Source organism: Panthera onca, chromosome C1 (assembly GCF_046562875.1).
Source record: "Panthera onca isolate mPanOnc1 chromosome C1, mPanOnc1 haplotype 2, whole genome shotgun sequence".
In the NCBI taxonomy this organism is placed as follows: Eukaryota; Metazoa; Chordata; class Mammalia; order Carnivora; family Felidae; genus Panthera; species Panthera onca.
Window position 1 is genome coordinate 21,307,138 of NC_138346.1, and position 14,221 is coordinate 21,321,358.

Below are 14,221 nucleotides of genomic sequence, written 5' to 3' on the forward strand. Positions count from 1 at the left end.
GACACCAAAGTGATCTGAGTAAGCCCCATTCACCACCTATTCTAATGGTTTCTGCTCCCCAGTCTAGAAGCTAAAGGGCTGAAAAATGAACTGTCAGGAAGATAGTTCCTGACTGATGAGAAGCTGCCATTTGAAGCTGGATAGATAGATCTGCAACTCCTTTTCACAGAATCTGCACAGAAACACAGGTTGAAACTCATCCAAGGGCCCTACTTCAAGTGGAAAGTTTCATAATTTTCAACACGATTGTTTTCATAACAGATATTTTTAACAGGTAATATCTTATACTACCTGAAAAGAAAATCAAGTTCTGAAAGAAAATCAAGTCAGGTTAAAAAAAAAAAAAAGGGCAAAGTGCATGAAGGAAATCAGACATCAGGCCTAACACTGGAAGAGTGTGTGCTGTCTTCTTTCTGAGATTAGTCTGCACCAGTCCAATGTGAGGGAGCGGCTGTGGTGCATGACGATGCTGGTCTGCTGGAGTAGAAAGCCCAAGAACATGTTAATGGAAGGCCACAGGAGAGCAAACTGTGGGTGAGGTCAATGAGAGTGCTGTGGATCCGGCAGGATGGACAGGACGAAAGGGTCTAAGCATCTGAGAAAGGGGGCAGTGTTTGCCCACATGGTTTCTTCCAACAAACAGCAAGGTACCATCTGAGAAATGGGCCATGCTGCACACAGCTGAAGACAGGACTTGCGTGTTGACTTATTATTTATCACTTTTTATTTATGCTTATTAACTGAGCATTTCCCAAATCCACATGGAAAGTCATCAGGTTGCCACATAACACATCAGACAATGTAATTTACACTTATATTTAGAAAAAACAGCATAAATGTTTGGAGCAAATGACAAAAGACACCTTACCCTGAACGACAATGTCCCAGAAATGCTTTAATTGTTTAATTTCCACTTTCTCTCGAAGGGCTTTCAGGAAATTGTTAAAGCACTGCTCTTCCGAAACCTGGAGGCATGGGGGGGTAGAGGGGCATCAGGTTGGAGCCAACACGGAGACAAGTCCTTCCCAGGACAAAGTGCTATATATACTGAGACCACCATTATTTATAAGAAAAATATGTCATGTTCTTCTTTGGTGAAATGGGAAATGGGGTATGGCATTTCAAATTTCAGCTTTGTTCACTGGGAACCAGGAATCTTTCCATCTGTGGACGGTAGAGAACTCCGTAGGGCCACACAGGTTTTTTGGTGGCCTGGTACTTTGCTTTTTGACCTTTCATATAGACAAATTCAAACAAAAATAGGATGATGTCATCAATGCTCATATACCCATCACCCAGCCTCAACACCTGTCGACTTAGCCAATCTTGTCCCATCTGTACTCCTACCTTCTCCTTCAACCCAGGGGTTGTTTGGAAGCAAACGTCAAGCATATTACATCATCTATAAATATTTCTGTATGCAGTATCTAAAATATAGAGAGGGACTCTTTTTTAAAAAAATACCGAAAAATTAGGAGTAAATAACCAGTCAGTAGTCACATCTTCCCATTTATAAAAACCTTTTTTCTTTTTTTTTTTTTAATTTTTTTTTTATTAACGTTTGTTCATTTTTGAGACAGAGAGAGACAAAGCATGAATGGGGGAAGGTCAGAGAGAGAGAGAGAGGCACAGAATCTGAAACAGGCTCCAGGCTCTGAGCTGTCAGCACAGAGCCCGACGCGGGGCTCGAACTCACGGACCGCGAGATCATGACCTGAGCCGAAGTCGGACGCTTAACCGACTGAGCCACCCAGGTGCCCTAAAACCTTTTTTCTTTTAGTGTGTCTGTGTGTTTTGCAGTTTTGCAGCTAAAAAAGGTCTTTACATTAAGAGTGGCTGATAGGTCTCTGAGTCTCTTTGGATGCTCCTTCATCTCTCCCTGACTTTAAAAAAACAATCTTTTATTTCTTAAGAAAGAAAGCCAGTGGCCTGGTACTTTCAAGGGTGCATAGTGACAACGGTGCTCAGAAGTGTTACTGGGTGCTCCGCATGCCTGGGGGCAGTGCCAGGAAAGCAATGTTTTCATCACCTTTTCCCACGTTACCAGACCCTCCTCCACCTGGGGCATCCTTAATCTCATATGGACTCCACTTTGCCCTAATTTTGTCTTTTATCTGTAGGGCACTGGATCACCTACTCCTGAATCTTCTAATTTTAACAATTTTCTCATTTTCGTATCATTCTTTGTTAAGTACCTAAACAATTCAGGAATTAATCTGTTCACTCACTCAGCAAATATTTAATAAGCATCCATATAAGCACTAATATACACTGCAACTACATCTATTTTAAAAATACACTTTCTAATTTGAACTTGCTCACTCTTGCCTAGAGTTTCTGTATAAAAGCCTAGAAACAATTTGGAAAACTTTTACAATGGTTTTTCAAAATTCCTAATAAAACAAACAAAAAAAAAAACCCACACAAAAAGTGGGGTGTGCTGCTAAGTGAATTAACTTTCAGTGTTTTTCATTTTTCCTGGCATTCCAGATCCCTACTCCTGTCTTCATAAAATCCTTCTCAATAATCCTACCAATATATATTTTCCATCAGTTTCTTTAAAACAGTTAACTGGTCCTTTAATGAGTGGGCCACGAGAGGTTACAGTGGAAATTTCCCTGGTTCCCTAAATAGGAATCATGCAGCATGGACTTCACCGTAATAAAAAGCTAATTCTCAGGGACTAAGCATCGCATTCACCACACCCATCTTTGTGCCCCCTCAGAAATGACGGCCAGAGTAAAATGACTCAGTCATTTCTGCATCTCTTGGCAAACACTGCTATTCTTAGTGAGGACAGTTATTTCCAAAAGCCCGTGCTTGCTTGTGGGGCGCTGTGTCCCCTGTGATGGTGGCCAACTGTTTAGGAAGAGGAAGACAGGTGAGGACAGCATTACCTGAATGGCTTCTTCCCGGAACACTGTGATGCAGTCCATGCTCTTCATAAAATACGGTGTTTCATTAGTATCCAAAAACTGCTCGATCTGATTTATTAGCTGGCGACTTGCTAAAACATAAGACAATAAATTCATTTTCCTCATTTTGAGCAATGCTTGTTAGAGAGAGTGCCTGTAAGTACGTATTATGGCTCCAGGGCCTCATGGCCAGTATGCACAAAAGCTATTCTTCGAGAGAGGGTGGATGGGATGAGGGAGAGGGGATGCAGAATGCTGATTCTGAAAGTCTGTATTTCAAAGTCTGGGTAATACTTAATGATATCTGTCAAGAAATAAAATTTAATTACTAAAATGTTTAGAATTACAGCCAAATGTTCTTATGGTACAAACACTAAATTTTTTTTAATTGTTGTTGCTTTTTATCACCCCCCACCCCCGAATTTAGGGGCCATTTGGGCAGTTCCAAGCGGTCTTTCCTGGTATGTTCACAGAACCTAGACCTTCCAGTCCCTCCCCCAATTCCACCCACGATAAATGTCAAACAGTGCCAGACAGTGAAGAGTAATGAGCCAGGGATGCCTCGTCTTCTACCAACTGCAGGTCAAATTAGAAAAGATCAGCCCTCGTCTTAATTTAATAATATCCCTTTAGAATGAGAAATCCCTACTATGTTATCTTCTGCCCTTAGCCGAACTTGAATATTCTCTCTGTTGCTCAGCACCCTACAAGCCATGAATACTTAATAAACAGTAACTGCAAGCAAACAAGTCATAAATTTTACAGAAAGAGGAAATACGTTAACAATGTTACCGTTTGTCAGATAGGCTGCAACTTGAGGCTTTCTCACAAACATTTTTTAATATGAAAAAAAACCAGAGGAAAACAGAAACAAAGTCATCAGGGGATATAAGTCGCTGAGCAGACTCAAATGGCCTCTTATGACTGGTGGCTGGCGTAGAACAAACCAAGAGGTACACAGTGATGGCACAAAGGCTCACTCTCACTCGTGCCCTGAAACCACTCACCGGCGGGCTGGGCTGGCAATTTATGCTGAACGGTCAAGGTGCTCTGAGACTGCACGCTGCCACAATCACAGCCTCACAACTGTGAGCACTCTAAGAGTTGTGAACGGCTATGTACACAAACACTAATGAGAGCGTGCTTTCAAGGCTTGCCTATGAAGGCTTGCCTATGAAGTCTTGAGGTCACTAACTGAATTACAGTGACCAGAGCACTGCTCAATGTCCTATGAAAGACATGAAACTCAGTGCCATCAACGTATTTCCTAAGGGACCTACAGCATATGGAAAGGATTAAAAAAATGGACAAAGTGTTTCCTAATACAATAATTATGCAACAAGTGACAAATATTCCCAGTAACCATTTCACCTCTTCCACCAACTAGGAGATTATGATCTCTCTTATAATAAAGTACTTAACAAACTTGAGGGATTAGAGAAACACTTCTCTGCAATTTCTGAAATCTTTACCAATGTATCCCACAGCAGTGGATTAATACCCAACAATTCAAAGGAGCAAAAGGATGTTTGGATGGGTCTTTTTGAACAAGGTAAATAATACAGCCCTGATTAATAGAGCAGAAAACCAACAAGCAGCTCAAAACAACACAAGTTATCTCCTTTTTCAGCCTGGAAAGGCAAAGTAACAGAAGTGTTTGATAGTCCCTATACCATTTACAGCAGTCTGCTTGCTCTGATAAAAATGACATAAAGTTCACTCAGAGTTACGTATCTAGGCACAAGTAAGAGCCTTCATAGGCCAGAGGTAGTAATCCTCAGAGACTCAATGTCTCTCATTTCTTCTGAAATGAGGAACAGGGGCCTTAGCGAGCTATGATGTAAATGGTTCTCTGCCTGATGTAGGAATTATTTTAATTTAACCTAATGTATATTTACTGTATAAGTGTTATAGGTAAGACTCTAGAGTGTGTTCTGTGGAAGACACAATCAAATTGAAGATAAAGTCCTTGCCTTTGAGGACTCTACAGTCTAATGGGGACACAACACTTATATAAAAATAATAATAGGAGGTAAATGTGAAGAGGACTATGACTGGTATGGAAATATATCAGCTGATGTGAATTTTTTAAAATCTTTGGTGACTGATTAAAAGAAACTTTCCTGAAGTGAGACGGCTTTTTTGCTGGGCAATGAAAAGCAGAATTTGGCCATGATACAGCAGAAAACAGAATGAGCCCAAGTATGAAGAGAGGTGGGAAAGCATAGGGTATGTCTGAAGAGAAGGAAATGGTCCAACACATGGAGTCCAGACAGGAAGAGGGGAAGAAAAAGGAGGAAGAATCAGCTAGGGGAAGGTTGGAGGGTAGGTGGTCCAAGACAAAAGTACATGTGAGGGTCCTGAGGCAGGACAGTGCTTGGCTCTGTAACAAGTGTAGGGGAGAAGAGTTCAAGACCAAGCCTTTAAGGCGCTGCAACATTTAGAGCTCGGAGAGAGGAAAGGGAGCTGACAGAGGAGGCTAAGGAGTGGTGAGGGAGACAGTGAAAACCAGGAGGGTACAGTGTCACAGATGCTAAGAGATTAAAGAGGAGAGCTGTCTGCCATGTCCAAACTTATTCTATAAAGACTGCAAGAAAAAGAGTATAAAAAGCACAAGGGATTAGGTACTGAAGCTTAGGGAGTCCTTAAACCCGGGAGTCCATGTATCAACTAAATATGGACTGAACTGCTTTGCAAAAAACACAGCTTCTTGACCCATTTTATCTTGACATAAGATGGAACACGCATACACAGAGTTGCCATCTTATAGAAAAAAGTATTCAAGAGACTGAAATAAAGCAAAAGCAAAAGCCAACAATCCATTTGCAGTAACGATACAGGAAAGAAGGGATATAAAGAAAAGGAAGTAGGAGTCTCAATACCTAGTTTCTATTTAAGAATGAAGTTCTTAATGTATTTGTGGGCCTATTTGGACTGAGTTTTCTTATTTACATGTTAGACTGTTCTGCCTTTTCCTCCAGGAACTTCAGGAACACAGGGAGATAAACATATCCAAACTTGCAATAAATCCAGTGAATACAAAGAATCAGATTTTGCCCTTCGAGGCATCATCAGTTCCATGGCCTGTGCATCTGGCCCATGATTACGAGTTCTTTCCTTCTATGCAGACCATTTTGTGGTTCACTGACTATAATGAACCATTTAACACCAGCAAATAGCTGTGCTGGATGATGCTTTAACATACTGAGTATGAGAACAGGATGGGGACATCATTGGACAAGAGATTCACTCCCCTTCCAAAGTTTGGTGGCACTTCACATTTTCCTACCATTTTTAATAGAATGCAGAAATGGCTGACAAAAATAATTCTATTTTGGCTAGATGACGCTTTTGAAGTTCCTGTGCTCCCCACACCACATAAGGAAAATGTGGATCATCAGGGTGCTCCTCTCTGCTTTTACATCAATTACAGGGTATGGAATGGCCTGTCAGTCTTCATACTCAGGAAATCAGAGCCCCAATTTAATTCACCAAAATGCTTTCCAGAATTAGTCAGAGGCTCAATAATACTCATTAGTAGCCAATATAAAGGATGGCCATTGAAAGGGCCATCCATCTTAGGCAAAGGTCGTCATTTATTTCAAGGAGTACTCAAAATCAAAATGTTCTAGATTCTGAGGTTTAAACATGGGCGTTATATATTAAGCCAGCATCTTACATAAGTACAGACTGATGATCCACAAAATTAGTCTCAATAATACTTCACTGTTATATTAAAAATGCAATCCAGATACAAAAGTGTTACATATGGGGGAAAAAAACCAGTTTTGTTTTTGTTTGTTTTTTTAAATCTGAAACGTATGTTCTCCTTCTCCAGAGAAAATATTCAACACGACCCCAAATCCCCGAAATTGAATCACCTCCCTTCTTAATGTACAGTCACATGGGCCCAAATACTCAGGGCCATGTGCTTGTCAGCCCCTGACTTGACATCTGCTTACTACCTCTGTTCTCTATAAAGATGTTTCCCACAGAGTGAAAGAAAGTCATTTATTGTGGGTTTTTTCCCCTTCACCGGACAGAGCTAAAAAAGCAGTAGAATCACTCATCTGTCACACATTATATATAAAGGACTGTAAAACCATCTCAAATGATTTTGCTCAACCTAGGCATCATTCAGGATGTTTCTCAATTCAATCCTTACTATCTCACTGCCTCATGTGAATTTTACTTATTGAAGGGGTGCACATTTTACAGAAGTCGGCAGTTAATTTATTTTTAAATGCTGAGAACAGATTTACAGTCAATGACAGTGGCATCTTTATAAAACAAATTTAAAAAGTAATACAAATTAAGCACTTAAATAAGTATATGATCAGGTCAGTAATTAAGAGAATAAAAGAATGATATCTATCAGCAAATAAAACTCCAAGCAAGTAGTCCAGTCTGTTGCCAATTAAACCCACACATAAATACGATCACCATTTTAAGCCAGAAACTTGCAAGAAACATTTGCCTGATAAGAAAGAGTCTGTGTTTTAATATAGGCAACTGAAACTGAAACAGACCACCAACAGGCTTCCTTTTGTCTCTTTACTATAGGATACAAATTGGTCATTGTGGGTAGAGTCTATGTGTCTGTCAGGATCCAACCAGAAGAAGAGACATCACTGGATACTTCACAAAGGAAATTTAAGGCCGGCAACTGTTACACAGGTGACCAGAAGCTGTAAAGCCAGCTGCGAATGGTGCTGTAACCCAGAAATCAGTAACAGCAAGGAGCCCTTAGCACCCGTGGTAGTGCTGGGTGGCAGGAAGAAAAGAGAAGACAGGGGTGTAACAAGTAAATCTCAGGAGCCTGTCCTATGGGAGGTGAAGCCAAGGACTGGCCATGCTGCCCAACACAGGGCAGGTTTCTCCCTCCCGCCTTGCTTCCCACCAATTTCCCACCAGGGTCTCCTATTGGCTGAACCCTGTAGGAAGTCAGTAGACATGGAAGCTGGGAAAGGCAACCTGTGAGGGGCTGGCTCTGTCCCCCCAACTCCCAGATCTTGTGCGCACAGGGGAAGGATGAGGAGCGGGTCTAGGGGCCATCCGACACACGGTTACTATGAACCCATAGAGGAGGATGCCCCAATTATGCACTGGCTGTTTCCTGGAGACACAAAATTAATACAGTATTCTTTAAATAATAAAGGAAGGTAAAACGTACAGGCTTTTTTTCTTTCCTTCTTTCTAGTGAGAGAGGATACAATGAAATTCAATTGAAAGTTATTGAAAAAGTTCCTAAGTATATTTAAAGCTTTTCCCAATCCATACATATATATATATGTGTGTGTGTGTGTGTGTGTGTGTGTATATGTATATGTATATGTATATGTGTATATATACATATAAAGCATATTTCTACAAAAAATTATACACACACACACAAAAACAGATTTTCACTTCTACTTGAAACATCTTTAGAGCTACATACATTTCCTTGTACTTCAGGTTTAACACGGTGGAACACAGCAAAAAGCTCCACAGAGCTGTGTGGCCCGTGACGACAAACCAGAGGAACTGATAGTGACAAACCCTCCCTTGTCCTGTCCTTTCACAGAAGTCAAAGGCACTTCTGAAAAGTACAAAAAAAGGAATCCTAAAAATTTTTCCTCTAAATGACAAAAGATACGCTGATTTATTTCTTAAATGTCCTTTCTGCCTTTATTTCTAAAAGAGATTGGATCTAAGACCCCAGGCAGAATTTGCTCGGAATGTTTATGCTCCTTGGCTTGTTAGGTCTGGCATTCCTGTTTTTAGTTTTGTGGTCTTTCTTTTTTTTCTGAGAGAGAAAGAGAGAGAGAGGTATAGAGACAAAGAGGGAGAGAATCTCAAACAGGTTCCCTGCTCAGCATAGAGCCCAACACGGGGCTCGATCCCACAACACTGGGATCATGACCATCGTTGATCTCACAATCCCAGGATCGTGACTGGAGTTGAAATCAAGAGTTGGACACTCAACTGACTGAGCCACGCCGGTGTTCTAATGAAGTATTTTTGGTGGGGAGAATGAAATCACTGAGTGGCAACAAAAGAAACTGAAAACTAGGAAAAAAGTATAAGCTTTATGAACCTGAAAATGACTTTCAAATGTCTTATTTTTTTTTTAATGTTCATTTATTTTTGAGGGGGGGAGGGGCAGAGAGAGAGAGAGAGAGAGAGAGAGAGAGAGAGAATCTCAAGCAGGCTCTGTGCTGAACAGCACCGGTTGGACTCAGGGCTCAGTCCCATGAACCGTGAGATCATAACCTGAGCCGAAATGAAGAGTCAGATGCTTAACTGACTGAGCCACCCAGGCGCCTCTCAAAGGTCTTCTTTTTAAGCAGCTAGGCTGTGGAGGAGACACAGCTCTGTACTGCTCTTTGCCTCCTCCCTGTCCTTCCCCATGTTAGAAACTGTTCTACCAGACTGTTGGCCCCAGCATTCCTCACGGAGCAGGCAGAAGAAGTTGCCTGCCTCCCTTTTAAGAGCAGAAACAGTCGGTGGACCCGACACAGAGACCACGACAGCCACAGCATTACGCATGACCAGTGGCACAAGAAATTGAATGAAGGTATATAAAATGCTGACCACCTCCACTGTATAGATACAGCCTTGGCGGATTTTTTTATTATTACTATTTTCTTACCAATAACTAAAAAACTCAATTAAAACCTCACCATTTAAGCTCTGCAAGTTCAGTCACAGCCCATTTTTTCATGCTTAACGATTTTCTCATTAAATGCAGTAATTTCTTACAAATTGCACTAATAAAAGTAATTCCTGCTGGGTTCCCTCCCCCTTTTAAATGCTGGCTTTTCATTGATGTGTTAAATTAAAACCCCAGGCACAAGGAGCAGAGTAAATGCAAAGTCTGTATTGTCAAGAATCCATTCCTGTAGACTAGGAGATCTCTCTCATTTTATTTTTGTTTTTATTTGAGCTAACTCTGAGTCCTACTTTATAGCCACAGGAAGACTAACACTGAAGGCCTCTTGGTCTTACTTAGTTCCCTCTAGAAAAAAGGTGCTGGTGTGAGCTAATGAGAAACTAGAAAGTGGTTCCAGCAAGCCCACTGGTGGTAAGCTCCCTTTATGTAAGAGAACATTATGACACATCTTTTTCATTCTGGATGAAAAATATTTCTCATCTTAAATAACTTGGGTGTAAGAGCAGGTCTATGTCCAAGTCAGCTGCAAAATTTTTAAGTTTCCTGGTCAAAAGGGAGGGGTTCCATAGCATTCTATGGTCTTTTTATTTTTTATTAACAACATTCAACTTAACCATTAAAGACTCACTGAACATATCCCACGAAACCTGAAGATTGTCAATTAATATTCACAAGTTTACAGGGCATAGAGAAGTTTGATGAAGACCAAAGAATGCCCACTTTTTAGCGTAACTCATTTCACCAACTCCAGAATGGAGCGCACTTAGAGTCCAAAACTGGGACATGATGCTAACATAGGAAAAAAGCTCATGGAAGACCTTTGCATCGACCTTTGCAGGAAGTGATGTCTTTGGCTCCCTTATGAAACATATAGGCCATATGCTTGGAAGTGCGTGTTAGGGTGGGGCTAGGAAGTGGAGAAGGCAGAGAAAGAGGGTCTCCACAACTTTCCAAAGTTCTAGAACTCTAAAACTTGGTGATGCTGACTAAAATAAAAGGGATACAGAAGAACTGATAACCTTACCATGTAGACTTGATCCCACTCCAGATGGGCAGTAGGAGGGAGGCAGAATGCAAGATGATGGTGTTTGGTACCATAGCAATTTCACAGTATCTGTCTAGCTTCATACCAGAGTGGATGTCATGACCCTAATGCAGGAAATAAGTGGAAGGAACCAAGTAGCCATAGTAACAGTGCAGCCGAGAGGAAACACTCTGGAACAGGAGACCAATCTGGCAATGGGATCCAATTAAAAGTTGGTAATTGAATGGAACTGAAATTCATGTATCAGTTGAAGAGATACAGTGAGTGGTGAGTCAGACTCCTCAGAAAGGAGAGAAGCAGGCAGTCTGCTTGAATGTGCTTTTGTGGACAATGGAGGGGGATGGCCCACAACGTTTTACGATGCCTCAAGAATTTGAGTCACTCTTAAAAGGACACACCGAGGACCAGAAATTTTAAAACAATGGTATTTCATGTGATATATCCTCCTAAAAACTGATAAATGATGATGCCCTGTGTTTATATGCTATCTTTTCTTAAGGGCCACTTAGATCCTTTTTTTTTTTTTTCATTTTTCCCCCCTCTCTTTCTGATTTTGTGAAGAAAGCTGTATAATGTTCCACACCTGAAAATACACAGATACTATTTTTCTCTACTTCTTTGATGGGGCTAAGATTTATGAATTGGTCCAAAGAACTTTGAGAATTACTTATGCTGTAATTCAAAAACTCCAAATTGTTATTATTCCCAAGCACTGCTTCATTAAAGTCAACAACGGAAACAAAAATATTACTTAGTCGGCAGCACTTAGAGAACATAAAAACAGAGGGAGGTTATCTGTTCCACTGACAGTAGACCAACAGCGGCACCTTTGATGATGTGTCATACTGTAATGAAACTATTCCTGGGTGCAGGTATCCCGGGATATATTGGCTCTTAAATCAGGAGCATCTCTTAAGAGTGGGATTTGGGGGTGACAAAAAAGAATGGACATTCTTTGTGGAAGGGGTATCATGAGCAAATATACAGAGGCAGGAAAACCAGTATCACAAGCATATTAACAGGAATACTGTTTGGTTTGAGAACAGAGTTTGCAGAGGGGACCTACAGAAGACTGGTCTGGGATGGCAGAGTGGAACCAGGTTGTGGGCAGCCTTGAGATGGGGGACTACTTTTAACGACATGAGGAATGATTAAAAAGGGCTGACACTTAATCAAATCTTGTGCTTTCATAAGAAGCTAAATCTGGGGCTGCCTGGCTGGCTCAGTCAGTGGAGCGCGTGACTCTTGATCTCAGGGTTGAAGTTTGAACTCCACGTTGGATGTAGAGATTACTTAAAAATAAATTAATATAGGATGCTATAACTGTCCAATGGTGAAGTAATGAAAGCCTGAATTATGACAGTGGTAGTTAGGATGGAAAGGAGAGACAGATCCAGAAAATAATTAGAAATTAGAAGAGAATTAGAAATGGGTACAAAGTGGTCAGAAATGCTCATCCACAGTAAACTCAAGAGGCAAAATAACAGCATCAGAAAACCCTCATTTCTGGGGAAGTCCTATTAGCACCCACAGCACCAGGATGCACTTAGGTCGCTGCATCACCTGAGATGCCTTGCTTTGGGCTCTCTCCTGTCCGGCCTTTTCTGGCTCAGGTTACGCCAAACTAGTCTATGAATTCTTCCTCAAATCGGTCACCCACCTGCATCTGTACCCACACCGTGCCTTGTGTCCTATTGCCTTGGATGAACTATTTGTGCATCAAAGTGACCCCTTCCACCTGTGCCACACCCCTCCCCCACTCAGGGAACTCATCCAGTCTCATGACTTCAGAGAACATCTCTAGTGACTTCTGCAGATTCAGGTTTACAACCCAGGCCTCTTTTCCGAAGTCCACACTCCACACCTGCATAAGCAACTTAGCATGTATTTCCCCTCTCAATAAACTGCAATTTCTTCCAGGTGCTCGGGCCAAAAGCCTGGGAGTCATCCTCGACTTGCTTCCTTCTCTCACATCCTATACTTAAACGGTCAGTAAAACCCACCAATTCTACTTTTAGAGCCTATCAGGAATTGAACTTCTTACTCCTTCTCAGTCTCAGCACTACGGCAACCTTCCACCTCCTCTGCCTACCTCCACCTTGCCGGTCTCAGCATGGCCCGGGCACTTTTAAAACAAGTCAATCAGATCCACCTCTACCTAGAACTCCTCAGTGGTTTCCTACCTCACTCAGAGTAAAAACAAAAGGTCTAGGAGGCCCTATGTGACATGTACCCCAGCGACCCCCTGATCTCATCTCCTATTTCTTCCAGCCACGCTGGCCTCCCTGGTGCTCCTAGATGAAGCCAAACAGGCTCCTACTCCCGGGGAAAGTACTGCTGCCTTGGTCTACAAAGTTCTCCTGAGAGATACCCAGCAGGCTCTGTCCTCACCTTTCTCAATTCTCTGTTCAAATGACACCCCAAAAGTGACCCGTCCTTGTTTTCTACATAAAGTCACAAGCCCATCTCACCGCAGCACTCACTATCCCACGATTCCATTTTGATTTTTTTCTATAGTGCTGTCATGAGTTGAATACCATTCTCTGAAAATCCATGTCCTTTCTGAAAGCTCAGAATATGACCTTATTTGGAAACAGGGTCCTTGTAGATGTAATCAAATTAGGATGAGGTCATAAGGATGGGTCCTAATCCAGTATGACTGATGCCCTTATAAGAAGAGGGAAATGTGGACACACATAGTGAGAGAGCTCCGTGTGAAGAGGAGGAGGCAGAGACCGGAGTGGCCCATCTACAAGCCCAGGACCACGAAGAACTGCCAGCTGTCCCATGAGGTAGGAGAGGGGCATGGAACAGATTCCCCTCAGAGCCCTCAGATGGAACCAACCTTCCCTTCCCGGCACCTCCACTTTGGATATCCAGCCTCCAGAATTATGAGAAAATAAACTTCTGTAGTTTTAAGCCAGCCAGTATGCGGTGCTTTGTCACAGAGCCCTTGGAAAGTAACACAAGTGCTTATCACCACTTGACGTGTATTTGTTTCCAGTCTGTGTTACGCCACAATGATTAGTGCACAGTGGGCCACCGGCCATTTGCTACATGGATGAACAAATGGCCTCAGCCTCACTGGTTTACTCCTCTAAATCCTCTAAAGAATAAAGATGTCTTCTTGTGTTCCTTTTTTTATTTAATTTTTTTTTTTAATGTTTATTTACTTATTTTTGAGAGACAGATCGGGAGGGGCAGACAGAGAGGGAGACAGAGAATCCCAAGCAGGCTTCACACTGTCAGCGCAGAGCCCGATGCAGAGCTCCACAAACCATGAGATTGTGACCTGAGTGGAAATCAAGAGTCGAGTGCTTAACCGACTGAGCCACCCAGGTGCCCCTTCTTGCATTCCTTCAATTTAAACCCACACACCGCATTTTTTGAACCAGTTATCACTAAGAGGAATGGACAGGCTAGAACTTTTTTTATCACCACCCTTCACTTTAATTTTAGAGACAAAAATGACTAAAATAAAGCTCTATGGAGAGGAGAAATACACAAAGAGCAACAGGCTAAGAGATGCGTGCAGGTGCGGGTGGAGAAGAGACCATTTCCCACACTGCCCTGACCATATGCATGCAGGCATCTCTGTTGTCGTCA

At 41.9% G+C, this 14,221-nt stretch overlaps 1 protein-coding gene across 3 annotated transcripts in view; it reads right to left on the reverse strand.

The window, feature by feature from the left end:
• The window catches only part of XRCC5 (X-ray repair cross complementing 5), an 89,791-nt gene that overhangs the window by 11,852 nt on the left and 63,718 nt on the right, over positions 1-14,221 (reverse strand). The window contains exons 17-18 of one of the 3 annotated variants that reach the window (XM_060623497.3): positions 2,898-3,007; positions 869-965 (exon numbers count right to left, since the gene is read on the reverse strand). In XM_060623497.3, the coding sequence (XP_060479480.3) occupies positions 869-965; positions 2,898-3,007 (207 nt within the window). Of the gene's footprint in view, positions 1-868; positions 966-2,897; positions 3,008-10,623; positions 10,720-14,221 lie in introns of those variants that run through there. The other 2 variants (XR_013557187.2, XM_078450897.2) reach the window with 2 other exon arrangements.